This window comes from Rana temporaria, chromosome 4 (genome assembly GCF_905171775.1).
Source record: "Rana temporaria chromosome 4, aRanTem1.1, whole genome shotgun sequence".
NCBI classification, from domain to species: domain Eukaryota; kingdom Metazoa; phylum Chordata; class Amphibia; order Anura; family Ranidae; genus Rana; species Rana temporaria.
The window spans coordinates 224,126,088-224,151,340 of record NC_053492.1 but is presented as its reverse complement, the minus strand read 5'-3'; the positions used below and the strand labels follow the sequence as shown (position 1 = coordinate 224,151,340).

The following is a 25,253-nucleotide window of genomic DNA, read 5'->3' as shown; positions in this document are numbered from 1 at the left end:
CAGCAGTCTCCTGTTTGCCCTTCTTTAAATTTTCTTAATTTATCTGGTGTCATATACCACCCGGTTATGCATTTAAAGCTCATCTCCGCAGTGCGGCTATCCACCACAGAGGAGTGTGTCAGAGCCAACATTTTCTCTATTGTGACCTTATCTCGCTGTGTCCTAAGTTCCCTTTCCCATTTTTTAATGAATGGAGGTATACTCTGCTCCTCCGTCTTTAGTAAAATCCCATATAGCTTTGAGGTGGTTCCTTTAGAACTATCCATGGTGCATATTTTTTCCAGTTCTGATAACTGGTCTCCTGACCTCAATGGATGTGGGAGTTCTTGGATAAAATGGTTTAGCTGCCGGTACCTCCATTCATTAATTTCCATTAAATTCTTTTGGAGTCCTAACTCCTGTAGTGTTCTAATGTGGCCTTCATTCATTATATCCCTTAATTGTGCCGTGTCCTTTTTAATCCAATTTCCCCCTACCTGTGTTTTACCTGGTGCAAAATAATCATTATTTTTCAGTGCTATAAGAGGTGAGTTATATACCTTCTCAGTTTTCCTGTAGACAGTGTCCCATATTTTAAGTGCATTTTTTGTTATCTCGTGTAGGTTTTTTTCTAGTGTCCTAAATTTGGGGGGGTTCCAAATTATCTTATCCAACCTCACCTGTGATAATTCATTTTCTAATCTTACCCACCTTTTTTCTTTGTTGGCTCTGGCCCACTCCACCACTCTTGTCAATACCACTGCGTCATAATATCCCTTAATGTCCGGAACCGCAAGTCCCCCCCTTTTTTTTGGTTGTTTTAACATCTGGAGTGATATCCTATGTTTCTTATTTCTCCATATGTAATTCATAATTACTTTTCTAAGGGCAGAGAACAGTGTTCTTGGGAGGGCTATAGGGATCATCTGAAATTTATATAACATTTTTGGTAAAATAACCATTTTACAATAATTAATTCGTCCTATCCATGATATTACTCTATTTTCCACCCTTTTTGTTTCTGTCTTAATTTCATTTAGTAAGGGGATAAAGTTTATCGCATAGGTTTTCCTGATTGATTTGGTTAACAGTATCCCTAAGTATTTGAGTTCTTTAACCCAAGCAAACTGGAACTTCGCTTTCAGGAGTTGCTCGTCTACCTTACTTATATTTATACTCATGATCTCCGTTTTAGTGATGTTTAATTTGAAGTTTGAGAATTCTCCATAGTCGCTGCATACGTTTAATAGGTTTGGGATTGATGTTTTAGGTTCCTCTAAATAGAAGAGGACGTCGTCTGCGAAAGCAGCGAGTTTGTGTTCCTCCTCTCCTATTTTGACCCCCTTTATTTTTTGACAATTACGGATCCTGGCCAGTAGGGGTTCCAATGATAGCACAAACAGGAGTGGCGACAGAGGGCACCCCTGTCTTGTTCCATTTTTCATTAAAAAGGTTTGAGAGAGGCTACCGTTTATTTTTATTTTGGCCGTGGGGGACCTATATAGGGTGGCAATCCAATCCATCATCCTCCGCCCAAACCCCATTTCCTTCAAAGTGAGCAGCATAAGTCCCCAGTCTACCCTGTCGAATGCTTTTTCAGCGTCTATCGACAGGAGTAGACCTGGGGACCCCATTGCCTTCATTCTCTGAATTATCAGGAGTGTTCTTACTCAGTTATCTCTTCCCTCTCTTCCTTGGATAAACCCCGTCTGATCCGGATACACCAGTTTTGTCATTTCTTGTCTAACTCTCCCGGCCAGTACCTTTGCAAACAGTTTTAAATCTGTATTTAGCAGAGATATCGGCCGGTAGCCCGAGCAGCTTCCCGTATCTTTGCCCTCCTTTGGAATAATGGTGATAGTTGCCTCTGATGCCTCTTTACTTAGATTATATTCCTTTCCGAGACCATTAAAATACTGACATAGCCTTGGTACGAGTATCTCCTTGCATTTTTTGTAATACATTACTGTAAAGCCATCTGGGCCCGGGCTTTTACCTGAGGCTGAGCTTGTTAGTGCTAATTTGATTTAATTTTCCGTAATTGGCCTGTCCATCCCTTCTGCGTCTATTTGACTGATTTTTGATAATCCTGATTCTTCTAAGAATGCTATGATCTTTTTTTCTTTCTCACCTTTTTGCCAATTCTTTTGTTCAACCGAATAGAGTTTTTCGTAGTATAGTCGAAATGTTTCTGCGATATCTTTTGTTGTGTATAAAACCTCTCCTTTCCCATTTTTGATTTTATCTATATGGTTCCTTGATTTCTTTTTTTGTACCATCCGAGCCAGATGTTTACTTGTTTTATTTCCCCATTTATATCTTTCTCTTGCTATTGAGTTAAAATCCCTTCTTGTTTCCTGGTCCATTAGTTCTTTAAGTTTGTTCCGCTTGTCAACTAGATTCAAGTATAAATCTCGCTGCTTTCCCATTATCTTATGTTGTTGTTCTAGGTTGAAGATCTCCTCTATTAGTTTTTCCCTTTTGCTTTTCTCTTCTTTTTTTCTTCTTGCTCCTTCAGAGATCAGAACCTCTCTTATCACCGCCTTGTGGGCATCCCATAATGTTGCAGCAGAAATTTCATCTGTCTCATTTGTCTTGAAATACTCTTCTAATTCTTTTTTAACCCTCAATAGACTTTTCTCTTCAATCAGTAGTTCCTCGTTTAGTCTCCAATTTTGATAGGGTCTTTGATTACCTGAAATATTTATGGATATGCTAATAGGTGCGTGATCGGATATCGTCATGGTCTCTATTCTCGTCTCGACCACCATTTCCAACATTCTGTGTTCAACAAGAATGTGATCGATCCGAGAATAGCTCCCATGAACATGGGAATAAAATGTAAAGTCTCGTTGGCTCGGATTAAAGATCCTCCATGTGTCTACTAGTTGGCTTCTATGTAGCCTGTCTTTTACTTTTCTTAGTTGTTTTTCTTGGGTTTCCGATGTCTGGTGTGTCTTATCGACCTTTGGGTCCATACAGAAGTTTAAATCACCACCCAATATTATCTTTCCCCTCCCGAAATCTTTTAATTTCCCTAATATTCCCGAAAGGTATTTCATCGGGGAGGTATTTGGCGCGTATATATTTACGAGGGTATATTCCGCCTCTTCCAATTTTCCTCTTATAAAGAGGAATCTCCCTTCTGGGTCTGTCAATCTGTCTGTTAAAACAAACCGTGTCCCCTTTGCTATTCCAATTGCTACCCCTCTGGCCCTATTGGAGATAGTATCTCCATAATACCATATGGGAAAGTCGGGGGAGTATAGCCTTATGTTTGATCCCAGTGTAAGATGGGTTTCTTGTAGGAAGGCGATGTCTGTCCTATACCTCTTCAGCTCTTTTAACACCTTATGCCTCTTAGATGGACTATTAAGGCCTTTTACGTTGTATGATAGACATTTAATTACTGGCATCTTTTAGTTTTTCTTTTCTTCAGGTTACGCTTTCTTCTGATTGTTTTGGTGAGATAGGGTATCTTCCCTCCCCCCGCCCCTCCTCCCCTTCCCCTCCTCCCCCCTCCTCCCCTTCCCCTCCTCCCCCCTCCCCCCCCTTCCCCCCCCCCCCTGCCCTCCTCCCCCCCTCCCAATTGGCCTATTAAAGACCCCTGAACCAACTACCATGTCTTGGTTCAGATCGCTCTGGGTGAGGTTTGGGATTCCCCCCCCCTATCTTTTAAATAGGGGAGGTGGGAGACAAATTGCAATCTTCTCCTCCATATCCACCTGGGGCCCTCTCGGATCCCAAGGCAGGTAGGGGGGAAAAAAAAAAAAAAAGACAGACCAAGGAAGCCATCCAAAAGAGAGGTCCTGAGGTGGCATGGTATGACGAAAGATCGGTCAGGGTAGAGAGAAACGGAGAGGGCGGGGGGCCTCAGGATAGGGCCCCCTCTCTCCCTCTCCCCTCCCCCCCCTAACTCCAGCCCGGAAGGTCGGGCACCCGAATGTCTAATTTCCTGCAGAACTCCTTTAAATCCTCGGGGAATCTCAATGTTGCTGATCTCCCCTCTTTTGTCCCAATTAAGCAGGCAGGGAATCCCCAGGTGTATTTGATATTCAAATCTATCATCTGTTTTAGGAGTGGTTTTAACAACCATCTCCTAGCCAGGGTTTCTGGGGCTACGTCGGTGAAAATCTGGAGATTTACCCCTTCAAAAACTGTCTGGGGTTGTCCCCTCAGCTTCTTCCAGATTTCTTCCCTGTCTACAAAGAATCGGAACCTTATTATAACATCTCGGGGTCGCTCCGAGGAGCCTCTTTTCGGATTTCCGACTCGATGTACCCGTTCAATCATGATTGGGTTTTCTGCCGGTTTTCCCAGTAGTGGATTAAATATCGTCTGTGTTATTGTCCTGAGGTCTTCACCCTTCTTCTCTGGTATTGACCTTATCCTCAAGTTTTGTCTCCGGTTTCTGTTTTCCTGGTCTTCTAATTTGTAGAGAGTATGCCTCTGTTGTAGTTGAATCTGCTCTATCTGATCTTTTAGTCGGTTTGATTCTTGTTCTTGTTTCTCTATCCGTTCTTCTACTGATTCAAGTCTGGAGAGCATATGGCCAAAATCGATCCGAAGATTCTGTATTTCCCCCATTATTGTGTTTTCCAATTTTTGCAGCATCTCTGCCATTACTCCTTTTGAGAGGGGCTGAGCATCTGTTCTTTGTTCATCCGTTCTGCTGCTTTCCAGTCCCCCTACTAAAGACCCTTCATCTCTTAATTCCATAGAAGTTTCCCTAGATGTTTCACTCTGAGACTTCTTATTTTCAATCTTTTTTGCTTTATTTACTTGTTGTTGTTGCTTTGTTGTCCCCTGTATATCCAGGACTCTGGGCTTTCTCCTCTGGTCACGAAGGGTCTTATTGAGCTTGTTGCTGTTATGTTGCTTGGAGTGGTAGGCGGTCCTCCCTTAGTTGATCTGCTTGTCATTCTGCTCATGTTAGTTACCTTCCTTCTGATTCTCTTCCCCAGCTTGGCCTTTTATTTCCAACAGATAAAAACAGACTTTGTAAAGACAAGGGTGTCCTATATTGGACTGGGACTTTCGGGGTGTTTTCTCTTTTCTTTTTTTGTTGTTGTTTTTTCTTTTTTTGTGTTTAGTGTGTTATCCAGTTTTACTCAGGATATCTAGTGCCCTTTAAGACCTGAATGTTTGTTAATATTTTTTTTTTTTTTTTTTAGGGTATCACTCGTTCTGATTCCAAGAGGAATAGTATATGGTCCTGCTAGGGGGATAATTTTAATAGTGCTTCCCCTATTTAGCATTCGCTGTAAAGACATAAAGGAGAGGGGTATAGAGTGACGTTAAGTTTCCTTCCCTTCACAGTCTCTCTCTTCTGCATAGTTTAATCGCCCGAGATAGAGAGAGAGGTGGAACTCCGGAAAAGGAGAAGGGGGGACACGCACTGGGGGGGAGGCCTGGGTCCCCAGGATTTTATAATTATCCTTCGTACCACCACTATGGAGTGGAGAAAAAAACAAAAATATATATATTTGTGCAGGTTTGTGGATTTGCCTGTTCTAAATTTTTCGGCTGTAGTGTGTTTAGTCTTCCTTTAGTAAATGTATGTGTCCTTATCTGCCCTTCTTTTCAGGGTCATTTAGGACCGGCAACTCCAACTGATTTTTAAAATCACTATTTCCTCCGTAGTTTGAGTCCTCCTGTTCACAGGTGGGGATTTTTTTCTATGCCCCTACCTACCTTGCAGGGTACATTTCCCCAATATAGTCAGTGTCTATGTTTTATGCCCTACTTATCATACAAAGGAAATACTAAGAAATATGCAGATTACCAGACCAAACTCTCCCAGCAAGCCCAGTGTGTCTCTCTTTTACAGTAACTATATACAACCCTTCCAGATCTTCTTTAATGGGACTTAATGGCAGTTTTTAAGAGTATACCTCAAGTCTCTTGAATCCTCTGGGAGTGGTGCGGAGATTTCCTCAGAGCTCAGCATGTCACTGGCTCACCATACTCACGTCTATAGATTGTAGCCTGGCTGGAGAGAATGTGATCAGCTGGTGCCGTCCTGCCTGAGCTTGCCCCGCTCGACTTCCTATGTCCTTCTCGATTCACTTGCATAGGCTGTCTCTCAGTATCGCGGCACGATGCGGTGTGGGTTGGCAGCCCGCTATCTCCAGGACAGAGCGATGGGATTCGAACAGTCCCGGCGGTTCCCTACGGGGCCGATACGGCGGCTGTGCAGCGTGTGTGTGAGCATGGGGGAAGCCGCTCCCTCACTTGTCGTAGTCCGTCCTTCCTCCTGTCTCTCCCATAGCCCTCCCTCCTCACCCACTAGCACGCCGCGTCCTCACGTGCACGCGCACGTCATGGTGCCCCCCCCCAGAAGCCCTTTTAACACCATGCCTGCCCAGGAGGCAGTTGGAGCCAGGTGGCTCAAAGTGACCCAGTTCCGGCAAGACCACTGTCGAAAAATGGTGGTTTCAGTCCACAGTGGCGCAAGGCCATGTAATAAAAAGAAATAGCTGCACATCCAGGAATTCCAATTGCCTTTTATTGTTCAAAGGGATAACACCAAAGACACCAACACAAGGTCACAGACGTATTTCACACATTCATTTTGTGCTTAATCATTACCAATGGCAAGGCCATTGTTGGCAGTCTCCAGAACTACCTCAAGAGGCTGAATCAATTTATAGGGATAGACTCGAGATGGAGTCTCTCCATACCATAAATCCAGGTCATTCAACCAGGTTACTGGAGGATTTCAGTGGACGTGCAATATACCCATCAGCATGTCCCGATCCTTCAGTCATACCAGCAGTTCCTTAGTTTTGAGTTGAGGGGCAGGCATTACCAAAACCAGCTGGAGCCTACGCAGAATATGCTTTACCTAGGGGCCCAGTTCAATAATCAGGCGGCCTCAGTTTTTTTGCCACCTCAAACTCAGGGAGACGTTCCAACAGGTGTTGGCTGCACCAGTGATGTCAGCATCCCAGTGCATGAGTCCTCTCGGGACAATGGCTTCATGTATTCCGATGATCCTTTGGGCTCACTGGAAACTGTTTTCCAACAAGGCTTCCTGATGCAATGGCCTAGTCTATTAGGGCTGCAGCCCTGGATCATTGTTGCCACAGATGCCAGCACAGCAGGATGGGGCACCACCTGCAAGCATCTCAAGATCCAGGGCAGGTGGGAATTTCCCACTCAGGGCCTAGTTTCCAATATTATGGAACTCCTACTAGCATTCATTACATTGAACACTTTACTGCCACACATACAGGGTATGCCAGACCTACTCTGTCTGGACCACACGGCAGCAGTTCCCTATATACAGCGACAAGGTGACACACACAGCCAATTCCTCTTGAGCGGTGGAACCAATCAGGACTTTGGCCCAGCAATATCGCCCAGATTTGAGGGCCATATATCTTCCAGGCTATCAGAATTTGGAAGCAGATTGTATATCCGGACAATAAATGGATACCAACGAATGGTCCCCTCACCCCGAAGTGTTCCAAAGGATCATCCACAATCCCACAACTGGATCTGTTTTGCCTCATCAGCCTACTACAAGGGGAACCGGTTCCTCTCACGCTATCCTCATCCATTAGTGGAGGTGACAATTAGGCTTTTTTTCCTGAGGTTTCTCATACATGTTTTAATGTGACAGATTCCTTTTTAGTACTGCTTATGTATGCCACCAAGCATAGCAACAGGACTCAATTGGGGGAAAAGTTTTAGCTTTAAAAATGTTTTTTTAGTTTGCAATGATTTAAAAACCCAGCAAAATTGGAAATGAAAAAATCTTAGAAATAGACAAAGCAACAGGGTTGATTTATTAAAGGAGTTAAGACGGTGTTCACTTTAAATACCAATTATGTGCACAAATCTTGTTTAGGGAAATTCAAAGTAGATTTACTGCCCTGATGAAGGTACTCTGAAAAAAACGCATTTGGCAAGGCTAGATCCTTTTGAGGTCATCACGCTGGTTAAGCCATTCAATGGCAGGATGGACCTCGGTTCTCAAAATTGTTTTTTATGGCGCTTATTTTAAACAAACATGTGAGTGCACTTTCATGTTTTAAATGTGAAAGTCTTGTCAAAACCTAACTAAGCTTAAATCTGCTTCCACCCCCCATTATATTCCCTATAACTATAATAAGGAAAAATGTGTATACTTATTTAATCTGAGGGCGTCCCAGTACAGTCATAAGTTTAAAAAAAAAAAAAAAAAAAAAGGCCCCCATCCACCCATGCTCGTGCACAAATGCAAACCCATATGCCGGTCCAGCGCGTATATGTAAATGTCAGTCTGAGCAATAATTCTAGCTCCAGACCTACTGTGTAACCCTAAACTGGTAACCCGTAAAAGTGTTACCTATGGGGAATTTTTCGATACTGTAATTTGATGTCGTTCCATGAGCAGACACAATTTTAAAGCATAACATGTTTGGTGTCCATTTACTCAGCACAGCGTCATATTTTATGTTTTACCAAACAATAGGTATTATCTTGTGTTTTTGTACATTCATTAAAGTGTATTGTTTCCAAAAATTGGCTTTTGAAAAACCACTGCGCAAATACAGTGCGACATAAAAGTATACAACACCCACCATTTAATTCTATAGAGCCTCTGCTTAAAAATATATACTGTTTGAGGGTTCCAAGTAGTTTTCTAGCGAAAATTTTTTGTTTAATACATGTAGGAGAAAAGTGTCAGAATTAGCCTAGACCGGAAGTCGTTAAACAGTACAGGAACCTATTTTATATGTTTTACATAGCTATACCTGCAAAAGAGGCAGTCAGTAATAGTACTCCTAAAACACGTTTGCTTTAAGTTAAAGAAACCATACATAATTTTACATTAGTAACGTTCTAAAACAATTTACTGTTGTCAATTTACAGCACTCCCATGCACATTTACATAGTATTGAAAACCCATAATCACCACATCTATCCTTGTTCTAAATTTGTATAGGGAACTGTAACACATTTACATTTTTCATATACTGCTCAGCACCATGGACAGTGGTTCAAACTTACAGTGTATTGGGGTGAAACAAGTGTTAGGACTATCATACCCATAATATTTAACACTTGAGAAAACTTATGGGTAAAAGAAAATAAATATAAGCAAAGAAAAAAAGGTGTAAGCAATATGGTTTATAAATGTATGTGCAGCAAAAGTGGTTTACGTCTCTTTGATCTTTTATAAAGATTGGTAGTTATTGTTAAGCTTGCCATGCACATTTTATTGCAGTACAAAAAAAGTGGCTTTTTTTCCCCTCATTACTACCTTATTGGTAATTATTGGGAGATCCCCCACATAGTTGATGTGCATTTTGGTTAAATAGAAATTGTGTTGGGTAAATTATTGCAGATTTTTGTGTTACCAGCTTCAAAGTGGAACTGCAGCTAGAAGTTACAGCTCCACTCAAACTTTTTTTTATACCAACCCTCCCTCCCACCCCTCTCTAACAGATTCTATTAGGCTTTTTCCCCTTGCTTTGTGATGCCAGATATACTCATCCAAGTCCAACATCTAGATCCTCACCTCTGCCTGTTCCAAGTGTGGAGACTGCTCATCCAGTGCTGCTATAACCCTTTGTCCAATATTTCTGGTCCCCTACTACATCTCGTCACTGCTGTGGGGACCCTGCTGCAGCCCATCTAATATAAACTGTCCATGTGAGGCAGGCACTATTATAAGGATTTTGAGCTTTACTCAATGTTTTTAAACACACTGCTATTATTTTGAACACAACTGCACATATATACACACAATATATATATATATACATACATATATACACACACACATATATACACACACACACACAGTTCTGATCAAAAGTTTAAGACCACTTGAAAAATGGCAAAAAATCATATTTTACATTGTTGGATCCTAACAAAGTTCCAAGTAGATTTTCAACATGAGTGGGACAAAACATTTTTTGAGCATTCAATTAATTGAAAATAATGATTAAACTGAAACAGGCTGTTTTTCAGCTGATCAAAAGTTTAGGACCGCATGCCTTTAAAAGGCCAAATCTGTGCAAAGATGTGGATTCATTGTCATTTTCTGTCACACGTTGTGATGGCAAAGGCAAAAAAACTCTCCCTTTTTGAACGTGGTCAGGTTGCTGAACTGCATAAGCAGGGTCTCTCATCAAGACACTGGACGATCCTCGACCCAAAATAAGGCCCTTACTGGTACTGACTGCAGCACCATAACCATCAGATGGCATCTGAGACTGAAGGGCTTCAAAAACAAAAAACGTCTTCAAAAACCTCGTCTCCTTGAACGCCACAGAACTGCTTGTTTGGACTTAGCAAGAGAGCAACAATCATGGGACATTCAAAAGGTGGAAGAAAGTTTTATTCTCTGATGAGAAAAAATTTTACTGAGATGTTTTCTACGCGCCACAGTGGAGGGGGCGCCATAATGGTCTGGGGTGCTTTTTCCTTCAGTGGAACAATGGAGCTTCAGGAAGTGCAGGGGCCTCAAACAGCCGCTGGCTAAGTGTAGATGTTGAAGAGAGCATTCCTCATGACTGAGGGCCCTCGTCTGTGTGGCAACGACTGTTTTTTTCAACAGGACAACGCTACAGTACACAATGCCCGCAGGACAAGGGACTTCTTCCAGGAGAACATCATCACTCTTTTGGCCCATCCTGCGTGTTCCCCTGATCTAAATCCAATTGAGAACCTTTGGGGATGGATGGCAAGGGAAGTTTACAAAAATGGTCAACAGTTCCAGACAGTAGATGGCCTTCGTGCGGCTGTCTTCACCACTTGGAGAAATGTTCCCACTCACCTCATGGAAATGCTTGCATCAAGCATGCCAGAACGAATTTTTGAAGTGATCAACAATAACAGCGGAGCTACTCATTACTGAGTTCATGTTTGGAAGTTGGATTTCTGTTTTGGGGGGGTTTCGTTTTTTTTTTGGAGGTGTGGTCCTAAACATTTGATCAGCTGAAAGTTTATTCGTTGTTTTCATTAAATTGAATGCTCAAAAAATGTTTTGTCTCACTCTCATTTCTTCTTGTTGCATGTTGTTACTTGGAACCTTGTTAAGATCCAACAATGTAAAAATATGATTTTTTGCCGTTTTTCAAGTGGTCTTAAACTTTTGATCAGGAGTGTGTGTGTGTGTGTGTGTGTGTGTGTGTGTGTGTGTGTGTGTGTGTGTGTATATATATATATATATATATATATATATATATATATATGTATATATCTCACATATACAATACATAACAATATGGTTATAGTTATAATATATAACAATATAGTGTTATTGTATTAATTATGATTAGTAAAAGGAGGGTAGGTGGGTGCAATGGGAGGGGATAGAAGTGTATCTTGGACTGAGGCTTTAACTATTGTTAACATAATGAAAGATTATGTAAATTTACTACTATATACATATTATATAACTACCTACACATCAAATAATACCATGCTCCAGTCCATATACAAGACTACTAAGCATGTTAAGCATTGGTGTATCCTTCCTGGGTGCAATGTATGTGGGGAAAAACAGTTCAGTCCCTTCTGTGTCGCAGCTGCACTTGTCACTCACAGCTACAGCTGTGTTGATATCAGTGTTTGTGTAGACAAGGGAGTAGAGGGTGCCATTTTTTCACTAGAGCCAAGGATGGGAGGGGGCAGTACTCCATAGCAGGATTGGCTTCTGGTTTGTAGCATCATCCACTGGACCCTGGGAGAGAAGGAAGAGAGCCTGAGCAGCAAAAAGTAACACGTTGCCATCAGGGAGTGGGACAACGATTTTTAACCCCTTAGCGGTATCCCCGAGTGTGACTCAGGGTGGTTTTTCCATGCTAGGATCGGTATCCCCGAGTCACGCTCAGGGTAGATGTGCAGAGCGTGCAGCGGCGCGGGTTACCTTTCGCAGCATCCTTACCTTGTCCCTGGATCCTGCGATGCATCCCCGCTGTGTGAGCGAGTCCTCGCTCGATTCACAGTGTGGGGGATGACAGAAGCTCAATCCAGCTTGCACTCCATTTTGTATGCATATACTCCATTTTATACAGACATATTTTAGCCACATAAGCAATATAAGTGTATACGTGTTTTTGCTGAGTTGTTCTATTTTCTGTTGCAATCAAGGGCCACGTAGAAACTCAGACAGTCAGCTGCCTTTTGTCATGAGTTTCTATGTCTATATTCGGTGATATGCTTACTCGCTTAAAAATCCAAAAATCCCCTAAATGACGATTGTTTTTCTGCAAAACATTTAACCTATAAGAATTGTTATATGTATTTTGAAAACCACAATGTACGCCCTTATTTCCCCTCTTTATAATCAGCAAACGAGCCAAAAATAAACAGAGCTTGGTTTCACAATTATATGTCTCCGTCTATGTTACTTCTCTGAAACGAAACCAACCTCCCAGGCCTGCAGACACAACACGAGCTGATCGCCGGGTAGTCAGGGACTATCTGTGAGACCAGGGTCTCAACACCAACACACAGTGTGCTGCCGATCTCCGTTCCCTGCGACGTTACGACACACAGGGGCGGAGAACGGCGCCAAATTCAAAAAAGGAAACACATTACATACAGTATACTGTAATCTTATAGATTACAGTACTGTATGTAAAAAATACACACACCCCTTGTCCCTAGTGGTCTGCCCAGTGCCCTACATGTACTTTTATATAATAAAAACTGTTCTTTCCTGACTGCAAACTGTAGATTGTCCATAGCAACCAAAATCATCCCTTTATGTCAAAAATGGTTCTAGACCAGCTAGAAAACAGCGATAATAAATTATAATCACTTGCAGAATTGAGCGATATCGATTTGTGGGGAAATTCGTCATAAAAAAATAAAAGTAATGACAGCGACAATTCTACAACTGAGCAAATTTCAGTGATTTTGAGTTGATTACATTATTGAATAATTTTTATTATAATTATATTATTTGTTATAATTATTTATAATTATTTATTATATTATAATTTTGTTTTTAAAACAAATTCATACCCGGGATGCCTACTAGAGACTCTTGTTTGGTCAGATTTAAATGAGTTGTTCCTAAGAATTGCAGGCCTACAGTATAAAAAGCCAAATTTCCTTGCAAAATAATTGTACCGCTTTTGGTACGTAATTCCAGACAGAATCATACCGCCAGGGAGGTTAAACTGCGTAGGGTACTAGGGTATTAGGTTTACTTATACCGTCAGAAAGAAGATCACTTACAAGGCAGAGTTCAGAGGTTAGTAGGAGAGTTGCAAAGCTTTAGTAGTAAATGGCACAGAGCTCAGAGGTTGGTAGTACGTGATACAGAGTTCAGTGGTCAACAGTAAGTGGTACAGAAGTCAGAAGTGAATAGAGTTCATAGGCCAGGAGTAAGTGAGCAGAGTTCAGAGGTCAGAAGTGATGCAGAGCTCCAAGCAAGGCTGGGACAAGGGGTGGGCAGGAGGAAATGCTGCCCTCGGCACTGCGGTATCATGTGATGTTGGGGGGACAACACAAGGAGATTGGTGGAGGGAATTTGTGTTGGAGGGCAGCAGGGGGTAAGGATTGTTCTATGAGGTTAAATTTAGGGAGGTGTGCAACGAGGGGGAGGTATGGGGATTTGTGCTATAAAAGTAATATGGTAGAGGGGATTTTTTTTTTGTTAAAGGGGTGTGTGCACGCTAGTAGGGATGATTGTGGGTTATTGTGCTAGGAGGGGAAATTTGGGGTTTGGGTGAGGGTAATTTGTACTGAAAGGGGGATCTGGAGGGGGTGGAGAATTTGTGCTTGGGTGGGGTAGGGGGGAGGTTTCAGCAGGGGGCAGATTTGTAGTTGGAGGAGGAGAGTTTATGCTTAGGGGGTAAGCATGCAGATTAGTGCTCTATTTTTTTGGGGGGGGGGCCAGAGGATTTTTGCTGATACATAGGGGTTGATTTTTTTTGTTTAATTTCTCTTTATAAGTATTCCGATTCCATATAACATTTAACACTAAAGATTTAATTGACACCTACAAACACCTCCTTAATCACTTTCTTTACTGAATGGTGGTTTCTTCGATTCCTCAAAATCAAAATAAATAAAATAATAAAAAAAAAAAAGGGGGGGGGTTAAAAAGGAACAGAAAAAAAGGGGAAAAAGGAAGTGGAGGTGGCAACTGAGAGGGGAGTAAAGGGGTGTTGTGCTTGTAAAGGATATGTTCATATATCTATATTTAGTGCTTTGTTGCTGTGATTTCATTGTGTTTTCTATGTGTCTTCTGCTTATTATGCGTATTCTACATGTTTATCTGTAAATCCAAATTTACCTCCCTTAATTTAGGGGGGAGGAAAAAATAAATAAAAAAAAAGTGTTTACTTTATCTATACACATATATACATACATATGCATACATACACATACATACACATGCATCTTCTTATTTCTAATTATCGTGTTCCCTTCTAATTTATACGTGTTTCCAAATCCCCCCTCCCCCATCTCCCCATCCAAAAAAAAATTAAGAAAAAAAAAAAAAGGGAAAACACTATTTGAATTAAATGAAGAGGATCGTCAACCACCTTCCTTTCTTCTTCCAGGGGTTGATTTACTAAAGGCAATCGACTATGCACTCTGCAAGAGCAGTTGCTACATAGCTTAGTAAATGAGCAGAAGTCCTGTAGTTATTACTACACTAAAGGAGTGGTCCCAGAGGGGGAATACAAGTTCCAGCAATCCTAGAAGTGCTGCTGCACAAAAGTAATGGTCCCAGTGGAGGAGTATCAAACTCATGACTTATCTCATATGCAAGAGACCACAAACATTGATGAGCTAGAAGACACACTGGAGGGCACAGCACACACAAAAAAACTGCACTTCAGTTAAGGGAATAGCACATGGCACTCCTAAGACTGCACTTTGTTCATTCCAGGAAGATACATGTGGATATGGACTATTTTTGCATGCGTTTACAAGAATTTGTTATTTATGCATGATAGTATTTTATCGGGCACCACAGTGTTAGGTTTAATTGTTTCATTGTTTCACATAAATTGATATCACAGTTTAGAGCCATTTATCATACTAAGGGTTATAAAATATTAACCTCTTCCCACCCATGCTATAGCCAAAACATGGCTACAGCATGGGCTTCATTTCCTGGGAGGGCATACATGGACGTCCTCCCATGATTGTGCTGCCCAATGGGTGGCAAACTCTGATCACAGAGTCCTTTTGATCATGGATCGGGATAAAGGGCCAAATACAGTGGCCCGTTAACATGGGATCAGCTGTGTCCAATGACAGCTGATCACTGATGTAAATACAAGCTGGTTATCGGCTATTCTTTCCTCATGCCGACAGTGTGGGGAGAGAAGATGAGAACTGATAAATGGCTTGTGTTAAAAGGAACATCAGCATGACCAACCAGCACCCACCAGTGCTGCCAATCAGTGTCCACCAGTGCTGCCAATCAGTGTCCACCAGTGCTGCCAATCAGGGCCTCTATCAGTGTCACCTATCAGTGCTCACCAGTGCCACCTATCAGTGTCCATTAGTGCCATGTCATCAGTGCCCATCAGCGCACATCAGTGGAGAAAAATTAGCAAAATTGTATAACATACTAGGAAAAAAAATATGTTTTCAAAATTTCCATCTTTTTAGCAAACAATTTAAAACCCAGTGGTGAATAAATACCAACCAAGAAAAAACTATTTGTGTGAATTGTTTTTAAAACATTTCATGTAGGTACAGTATTTGTACGACTGCGCAATTGTCATTCAAAGTGTGACAGCGCTAAAAGATGAAAGGTGGCCTCGTCAGGAAGGGGGTAAAAGTGCTGAGTAGGCAAGGGATTCATTTATCAGTAGTGACAGAGTTCAGAGGTCAGTAGTAGGCCACCTACTACTGACCATTGAACTTGTGTCCCAACATCTAATGTTGGGCCATGGCCCCTCCAATGTACCCCCACAGATGCTGTATGTTCCCAATTCAGCACTGTCATTCTATACTATGCAAGTCAACTCAGACTCTATTTAACCACTTGCCGACCAGCCACCGTCATACTGCGGCAGGTCAGCTCGTTCCCACAAATCGTCATAGGTGTACGTCGGCTCCTTTAAGAGCCATAGCAGGTGAGGTACCCGATGCACTTGGCCAGCAGCCGCAATGTCTGCCGGCCACCCGCGTTTCCATGGAAAGAGCCAGGACTGGGATATGTCAATGTAAACAGACAAAGGAGGGGAGAGAGATCTACTGGTCCTAGTGATTAGGAACAGCAATCACTCTCCTCCTCCACTCATACCATCCCACATAGTTCGAAACACCTCCCAAGGAACACATTTAACCACTTTATCACCCCCTAGTGTTAACCTCTTCCCTGCCAGTGACATTTACACAGTAACCAGTGCATTTTTATAGCACCGGTCACTGTAAAAATGTCAATGGTCCCAAAAGAGTGTCAAAAGTGTCTGATCTGTCCCCCGCAACGTCGCAGTCTCACTAAACATTGCAGATCACTGCCATCACTAGTAAAAAAAATATAATAAACTTTTTGTAGACGTTATAAATTTTGCGCAAATCAGTATACACTTATTGCTTTTATTTTACCAAAATTATGTAGAGTACATATTGGCCTAAACTGATTTTTTTTTTGAACAGGGGATATTCATTATAGCAAAAAGTAAAACATTTTTTTTTTCAAAATTGACTATTTTTCTGCAAAGTTGTTTGTATAATGTGCATGTATGTTTGTGTTCCATAAGTGTTAGTGTGTGAGTTTATAGCGTAGTGTGTGTGTGCACGCATGTGGCATGCATACCTGTTATGTACTTATTGTTTTTCTATGCGTGTGTGTGTGTGTAAGGAGGCATTCTTCCCTCTACCACCAACCAACGTATGTAAATAAGCATTCTGGGCCATATTCTCAAAAAATCTCCGCCTGCTTCGCTTAGGGCACTTACACTCCGCTGTCCCAACTTACTGGAGCAGGTGTTGTATTCCCCAACCATTTGCTCCATAAGTTGGGACAGCGGAGTGTAAGCGTCCCGGCGTAGCCTGGCGGATCTCCAAGGGGGCGTCTTCCATTCAAATGAAGCGCGCCCCCGATGCGAAAGAACTGGGCATGCGCCGGGCTGCAAAAAGCCCAGTGCGCATGCTCCAGTTCTCGGCGGAAAACGTCAATGACGCCGACGTGTGCGTCATTGACGTAAAGTCGTATTCAAGAACGACTTACGTAAACGACGTACCCGACGAAAAAACACGACGGGGACCCGACGCCATCCGTAACATGGCCTACGCGAGACTTGCGGAAACTTACCCCTCATATAGCAGGGGTAAGTTTCCGCTTACGCAAACGACGTTAGCGACGGTTACGCGACGCGAACTCGTTCGGGAATCGGCGTAGAAGGATCATTTGCATATGCAAATGACTCCTTCACGTAAATGCCATCTAGCGGCGGCCGGCGTCATTGCATTTAAGATCCGCCAGTGTAAGTGACTTACAGATGGCGGATCTTAAGTGTATCTATGCAAAAATGATTCTGAGAATCAGGAGCATAGATACACTGGCCTAAAAAGGGAGTTACGATGGAGTATCTGACTTACTCCATCGTAACTTCTCTGAGAATATGGCCCTCTTACTTCTACTGACCACCACCAGCATAAGGCGTCATTCTTTCCTCTACTGACCTTCAATGTAAGGGAGCATTATTCCTTCTATTGACCATCAACATAGGGGGGCATTCTTTCTCCTACTGACTACCAACGTAAAGGTGCATTCTTCCTCACATGAACCATAAATGCAAGAGAACATGCTTTGTCTTTCTGGCCAACATTGTAAGAAGACATTTTAAACCAAATATGGTATGGTAGTAAACAATATATACTGTAGCTCAGGGCCTTACCCACATGACTGATATTTAGGTTGCTGTTTAATAGTGTTTTCTAGCCCACAACTAAAAGTTACAGAGCCCCAAGTTTATAGAGAGGCGTGTCCAGAGGCTGGGAATCTGTACTTGTGTGGTTGAGGGAGTGGAGCAGGGCAGAGGGGCGTGTCCATAGGGTCCTGTACATGGTTGGAAGAACATGCTGGGACTTTCATCCAGTGATTAGCAATTACATGGCACAGTGAGGAGGATTAGAATGGCACATCTCCTGGGCAAGGTGTGTGTCTGTCTGTGTGTGTCCATGTGTGAGAGTGTGTGTGTATTTCTGTGTGAGTTTGTGCGTGTCTGTCATCCAGATCCCAGAAGAAACGGGTGCTAGCCTCATCTGCCCATAATAAAAATGGCTACCCACACAGCACATATGAGTGCTGTACTAATAAATTATTTCATAACAAATACAGCCCTCTTGTTAAAAATGAACTCTACATCTCATCAGCAATATCTCTGGCTGCTGCAGGTTATTTTGTTTTTGCCTGAAGTTCGACCTTAAAGTTTTAAGTATTTAGTCAAGTGTGAGTTGAAAAAAATGTATGCAACATATGATGGTGATACAATTTTACATATAGTTTTTGGAGAAGTTTGTTGTGCTTTTTTTAAATTGCTTCTTATTCTTGCTTCCAATGTTTTTGACTGTATTTAGATACTTGTGTATCTGCTCTGCAAGTTTCTGATTCTTTGGATCACATCACAGTAAATGCCATTGTGTAGTTCGTGACTTAAAATGTAGTTCGTGACTTAAAATGGTTGTTACCCTAAAGATAAAAAATAAAACAGTGCCTGTGCTGTCTAAGCTGTCCCTCCCTAAACTGTAAAAAAAACTGGTTGATCTGGTCTGTTCCCATGTCCCTTTATGTGTGCTGACCACAGTAATCATGGCTGCTGATCCATGATTACTGTGGTCAGTTTACGCGACTCCATCATCCCATCCCTGCCTGTCAGCTCCTGTGTGTATGAGCCATCACGCCCCCCCTCCGGACAAATTTAGTAGCTGGCAATAAAGGTAAATAAATATATTACTGCCAGCCCCTCTGTTCTATCAATCTATCCTACACCGTGTAAATGTTTTTATAAAACAATGCCTTTAAATACCTTATCTGATATCTTTTATGGCTGGCCTCACATGAGCTCTGGCCTTTCACCTCCCCCATCTAAAGGCTACAGCGTGAGGGGCTGAGTGGCCATCAGTGGTCACACGAGCTCCCCGGCTGACACCGGATGGGGATCTCTGGCCCTACCACTGTAGCTCTTTATTCAGAGGAGGAGAGCAGCCGGAGGTCACATGACTAGCCATGAAAGATATGAGATGAGTTATTTAGCCCAGGTTCACACTGGGCTGTGGGAGTGAAGCCGTGTGAGTTCGGCTAAACGCGCACAATTTCACTCCCGCTTGTCAGTCCAAATTTCGGCCGTGATTACAGAGACATCTGTGCAGTTTCTGCACAGATGTCAATGTAAATCATGGGCTGAAATCGCAAAAAAGTAGTGCAGAAACTAAAGATAAGGACGGTGTCATTGCCGGCAAATGCCGCTAATTTGACATGTCAAATCGCACCAGTGCGAACCAGGGCTCACAGGCATTGTTTTATATAAACATTTTAACAATGTAGAATAAATTGATAGAACAGAGGGGCTGGCAGATATTCTTTACAGCCACTTTAAAGGGTAACAATAAAGACCACCAGATTTCACCTGTTGACATAGTTCTCTGATCTCTGCTTTGTGCTGGAAAAACAAAGAAGCCTGAATGTAGAGGAATATTGGCAGACAAAATAAAGAAATATTAGGCTAGGAGGTACAGTTCCACTTAAAAAGCACAGAATATATTTGAAGGTTCTTGAACATTGATAGATCTCAGATCTTATTTGAAAAATAAGGAAAGCCATGGATTTATTTTTAGCAAAATATCTATAAACTAGAAAAAAAATTACACAACCAAATTTGTATAATTAGCAACATTACTATATACCTATGATTTTTTACTTTAGTGTTAATATTTATATAATTTGGTATTATTTTTAAACCATGGTTTGCTTTATTTGCAAACTCCTGACACTCTCAAAAGCAGATACAAAAATAAACAGAAAACTCAGCCTTTTCTCCGACCTTCACTTGCTGCATGCTAGTTCCAAATTTGTTTGAAGCTAGACATAGTTAGGAAACTAGCATGTTCAGAAGAAGGTCAGCAATGGCAGCCCCGCTATTTCTTTCATAAAAGTTGTGCTCCTATCTTCCTATACTCTCTTGCCTGTACTATATTGAAATCTCAGGCCTTGTTATCAGACATTTTCTGCTCACCTCTGTGAACTATAAAACACTTATCTCCAATATTAGGAAAATGAGAAGGTGATGGCAACCTGTTCCTTCATAGATATAGTAGATCGAGTTAGCAGTGTCACTTTATAAAATAATGGTGTGTTACTGGCCAGATTACCAGGTGAAAAAATAAGAAAAAATAAGGCAAAATGTTATTTGGTTTAAATGTTTTATTTCTTTATGTATTGGTGTTTATTTTAAAAAAATAGTTGAAATTAATGTTAAAAAAAAAAGGATGCATAGTTTTATTTTATACACTTGTTATTTTAAAGGTCTTTGATTCACTTTTACAATTATCGTGAAATGTGTTTACTTAAATAACGCTAAGAATGTAATATGCAGATGCCATTATCCCCAGGACCAATAGGAACTCATACAGGAATGCTCAGTGCAATAAATTCACCTCAAACAGCTTTTGCTAACTTGTGACTGGCAAAACTTGAAAGCCCAAAACAGTTAGTCAGATGCCTAAGGATTTCCTCTGTAATCCCTCAGTTTACCGAGGCATAACACAGCTGTAAATAAAGATACTTGTGAGGGAACAATGCATGTTGGCTCTCTCTAAACCAATTTCACACAGCCTTCATTTCTTTTGAGCATATAATTGAGGTTACATTTAAACAAGAAATATGCACATATTTATTAAAATGTTGCAGAAATGTTATCTAATTTTCCTGTGTTTTAACTGTGTATATTTACAAACTCTGCGGAACTCTTGTACATCAGAGTTGTGAAAATTGTATTTTATTTCTATACAATATAAGAGTAGGCCTATTTTTAACGCTATGAGTTTAAAAGAATGAGGGAAGGAGCTCTGTAAAGTCCTTTGATATTTTCCAGCAAACTAATCCCTAGGTAAATATGCAGAGGACTTTTGATTTAGTATTATCGTGGTGCTGCATAGTGTTATGTAAAAAATAATTCCATTCTCAATAATACATGCTGAGTGTTTATATGCCCATTGGAACAGCTTCAGACAATTTGCTGGCTTGATGGAAGCCAGGGCTTCCCTATAAATAAATCTCTAGAGCTACATTGTCAGCAAGGGTGTAGACTGGGCTTTGACAATCAATGCCATGCCTTGGTGGTGTTGGAAGAAATGTCTGAGCCAAGAGCCCTAAACAAAAGAACTATACAGAATTAAAATACGAGGTACAAAGAAAGAGGATCAGAAAAAAGTCTTCTCTAAAACATTCAATTAAATTTAGATTTACCCCAGGGCCTTTCCTCTGAAAGTCTAAGTAGGAATGTTTCTGTAAAATGATTATGTGACTAAGGCCTGTTAAGTTAATGGAAATCTAATTGTAGGGTGAAATGATGTTCCAAATGTGCAACTAAAAACAATCCAACTTCCAAAGGAGTTTCAGTTATCTGCGTGTAACAGAGTAAATTGCCCTTAGCCCTTTGATGAATACATGCCGACTGACTCATTATAATAACGGATTTCAAAAGGGCCGAATATCAGAGCTTCAGAAATAAAAATGTCTTTGTGATCCTAGCTACCACGCCAAGTTCATATTCAGATTTGCACTAAAACAGAAGCCAGTTGGTTGTCTTGTAATATTTTTTTATATTTTTACTATGTTCTTGTCAATTTTTTTTTTCTGTAAACTCATTCTTTTTACTTCTTCATGCATCTCTATTACCACCAGCATTACAAGTTTAGTGTCTTTAACCCCCTCCTTTTGTCCAATATGATAATAAAAGTTATCACACTACTATACCAAAATTTAAAGGCTCCTTAAGTAACTGGTCACATAAGAGAGTTAAAGCACAAGGGTCTAATGTTCAAAGAGCCATTGATGGTCTGGTTAAGCCAAGGCAGAACCTGCTACTTGACAGTGGCCTAACTCCCATGTCCTTAAGTTTCTCTTCCAGGATCAGCAGTTGGAAGAAGCCTGGAGTGGCTGTGCTGACGATTTTATCATCAGGTTATATAACAGAACAGAGGTTAAGTAGTGTGGGTATTAAGGTAGCTTGGTTACAGAGGGCCAGATCCACAAAGCGTTTACGCTGGCGTATCTATTGATACGCCGCGTAACTTCGTTTGCTCCGGCGTATCTTTGTTTTGTATCCACAAAACAAGATACGCCTGAAGCTGGGCTAGATCCGACTGGCGTACGTCTTAGTACGCTGTCGGATCTAAGGTGCATATTTACGCTGGCCGCTAGGTGGCGCCTCCGTCGATTTCCGCGTTGAGTATGCAAATTAGCTAGATACGACGAGCCACGAACGTACGTCCGGCGCATTTTTTTTACGTTGTTTCCGTAAGGCTTTTTTCGGCGTACAGTTACCCCTGCTTTATGAGGCGTATGCAATGTTAAGTATGGACGTCGGGCCAGCGTCAAATTTTCCGTCGTGTACATCGTTTGCGTAAAACGTTCGCGAATAGGGCTTTGCGTAGAATTACGTTCACGTTGAAAGCATTGGCGTGCTGCGGGTTAATTTGGAGCATGCGCACTGGGATACCCCCACAGATGGGGTCAAGTCAAATTAACATAAAACACGCCCACACCTTTATCATTTGAATTCCGCTCCCTTACGCTGGCAGATTTACGCTACGCCACCTTAACTTTAGAGGCAAGTGCTTTGTGAATACAGCACTTGCCTCTCAAAGTTGCGGCGGCATAGCGTTACTACGATACGCTATGCCTGCCTAAAATTACGATTCGCTATGGGAACTGGCCCAGAGTGTTTAGGTCCGCTTTAAATTGCCTATGCATCACTGTGCGGAAATCAATTCATTTAAATGCGATTTAGCTTGTGAGTCTAAAATTACCCAAAGACTTCTATAACGACATTACATTGGCCAACATGCCAGAGTACCAGTTGCTGCACACTCCCATTCATACTATGATGCATCAATGTATGTAGCCTTAAGACAGAACATTTTTTTAAATGAACTGCCTAATAAACCAAAGTTTTATTACATTGTCAAACGGTAAACACACAGGGCCCCTTTGTCAGGCAAGACGAAGGGGCCCTGTGTGGCTCTGAAACATTGCAGTATGTGTACAATGTGACCATGTAATAAGGCTTTGGACCCTTCTGAGGAATCTTTGGTGTGCTGATGACATTTTTCCATTCAGATTGTCTAATGCCTTGTACAGACGATCGGAAATTTTCGTTGTGATAAACTCAGACTGATTTTTCAGGAATTCCATTCGAGCGGTCTTGCATACACACGGTCACACCAAACTCCGACCCTCAAGAACGCGGTGACATACAACACTACGACGAGCCGAGAAAAATTAAGTTCAGTTCCATACAGACAAACGGAATTTCCGATAGAATTTTTTTTTTACGTCGAAAAAAAAAAAGAGAACATGTTCTCCAAGTCCGTCGGAATTTCCGAAGGAAAAACTCAAATGGGGCAGACACATGGTGGGAATATCCGATGAAAGAATTCCGTCTGAATTTTTTCATCAGAATTTCCGATTGTGTGTAAGAGGCATAAGGGTTTCCAGCCTGTCGTCAATATAGCAACCACCATCATTACAGCCATTTCCATGAATGTGTGCTTAGGGAATATTGCGATTGGCCCAATAAACCAAACCGCACCACAAAAATGTTCAAGTAGCATTTTTGACAGCATACGATGTCATACTTCAATACTCCACTCCAGCTATTGACATTTTGGTGTGTAATAAATATAACATTTCAGATCACAGATTTTCAGATATATAATCTTAAGTATTTGTAAGATTGTATTTGTTCATATGTAACTAGGTATTATTTTAATCACATGGGTAAGAAAATGCCTAGTGCTCAAAAACGAATGAAATTATTAAATGGTACTTGAATCAGTCTAGACAGTCTTGTCCTCTTTTTTCTTAGAGATTTCAATTGTCTTCTGTATGAAAGGACATACTGTACACATGTAACTAGAAAAACTAAATTATGTTTGCTGACATTTTCATATTCTGATTTATACTGTCAGTTCCATTTCTACCTCTAATCTAAAAACCTTTGGAAACCGTTGCAACAACTGGTCCCATTTATTAAAATGTCTAAAACAAAATGTAATGTTGCACACTGCAGCCAATCCACTTCTAAGTGTCAATTGCCACCTGCGGCTGTGTTAAGATTTCAGTAGCGATTGACTTGCAATCTGCTAACTTTACTTTGGCATTTTTATTTGAAATAAGTGAGCACCACAGTTTGCCATCATGTGCATAGTTCAATGCTCATGTGGGAGCATGGTGAGCAGTAAGATTCTATCATTCTCAGAGTGGCATGCAAAATGTAGATTTCCCATTGCAACCATTTAGAAATCAGCTTGCATTAAAAGAAAAAAAAAGAAAAAAAACAGGAATGTGCCAAATGTAGATTTGTTTCCTAGTTGCTATGGGTAAAGTTTTCATCCTCAAATTCTAGCCTAAACTCTAATACTTTCAAATTGGAAACAAAAAATACACCCAAATCAATTCTTCAATAGTATTACATGAATTTGCAATTACATAATATCCATATACAGAAAAAATACCACCTATCGAATAGTATTAAGAGAATTTGCACACTTACCTTTTCCCCAGTTTCTCCTGGAGTTCCAAGTTCACCTATGCTTCCCTTTTCACCCTATGGAAGCAGTAAATATAACAATGCTTAGCAACTAGGGTGATACAAATGCAATCCTTCTAAAAGGTAACATGGTAACATGCAGAGCAACACAGGCGTGACTCATCAGGCGACTTAGCCTCCTGACAAGTTGCGCTCCATTCTATACAATGGAACAGTTCTAATAGGAGCGACTCAAGTTGCTCCGACTTAGAAAAAGGTTCCTGTACGACTTTTGGACGATTTCAGTGCGACTTGCATTGACTTCAATACAGAAGTAATTTTGCAAGTTGCCTCTGAAGTTGTGGGCAGATCGCCTTGCTGAGTCGCTTGGCAAGTCGTGCTGCCCCAGTGTGAACTGGCTCTAAACCTGAAATTTAAAGTAACCAGTAAAATGGTACTAGTAAAAATTCATAAAAACTGCACAAATGATGAGCAAAAAAAATAGATGCAAAATTTCAAATCAAATGTATATTAAAGTATAACTAAAAGCATTTTTTTTTTTAGATTTGGATAGAGTGGTAAGGAGTTGAAACC

General features: G+C 41.1%; 1 protein-coding gene across 1 annotated transcript in view; it reads right to left on the bottom strand.

Moving 5' to 3' along the window:
• The window catches only part of LOC120937015 (collagen alpha-1(XIX) chain-like), a 343,287-nt gene that overhangs the window by 60,146 nt on the left and 257,888 nt on the right, over positions 1 to 25,253 (bottom strand). The window contains exon 10 of the mRNA XM_040349912.1: positions 24,684 to 24,737. Coding sequence (XP_040205846.1) covers positions 24,684 to 24,737 — 54 coding nt within the window. The remainder of the gene's footprint in view (positions 1 to 24,683; positions 24,738 to 25,253) is intronic.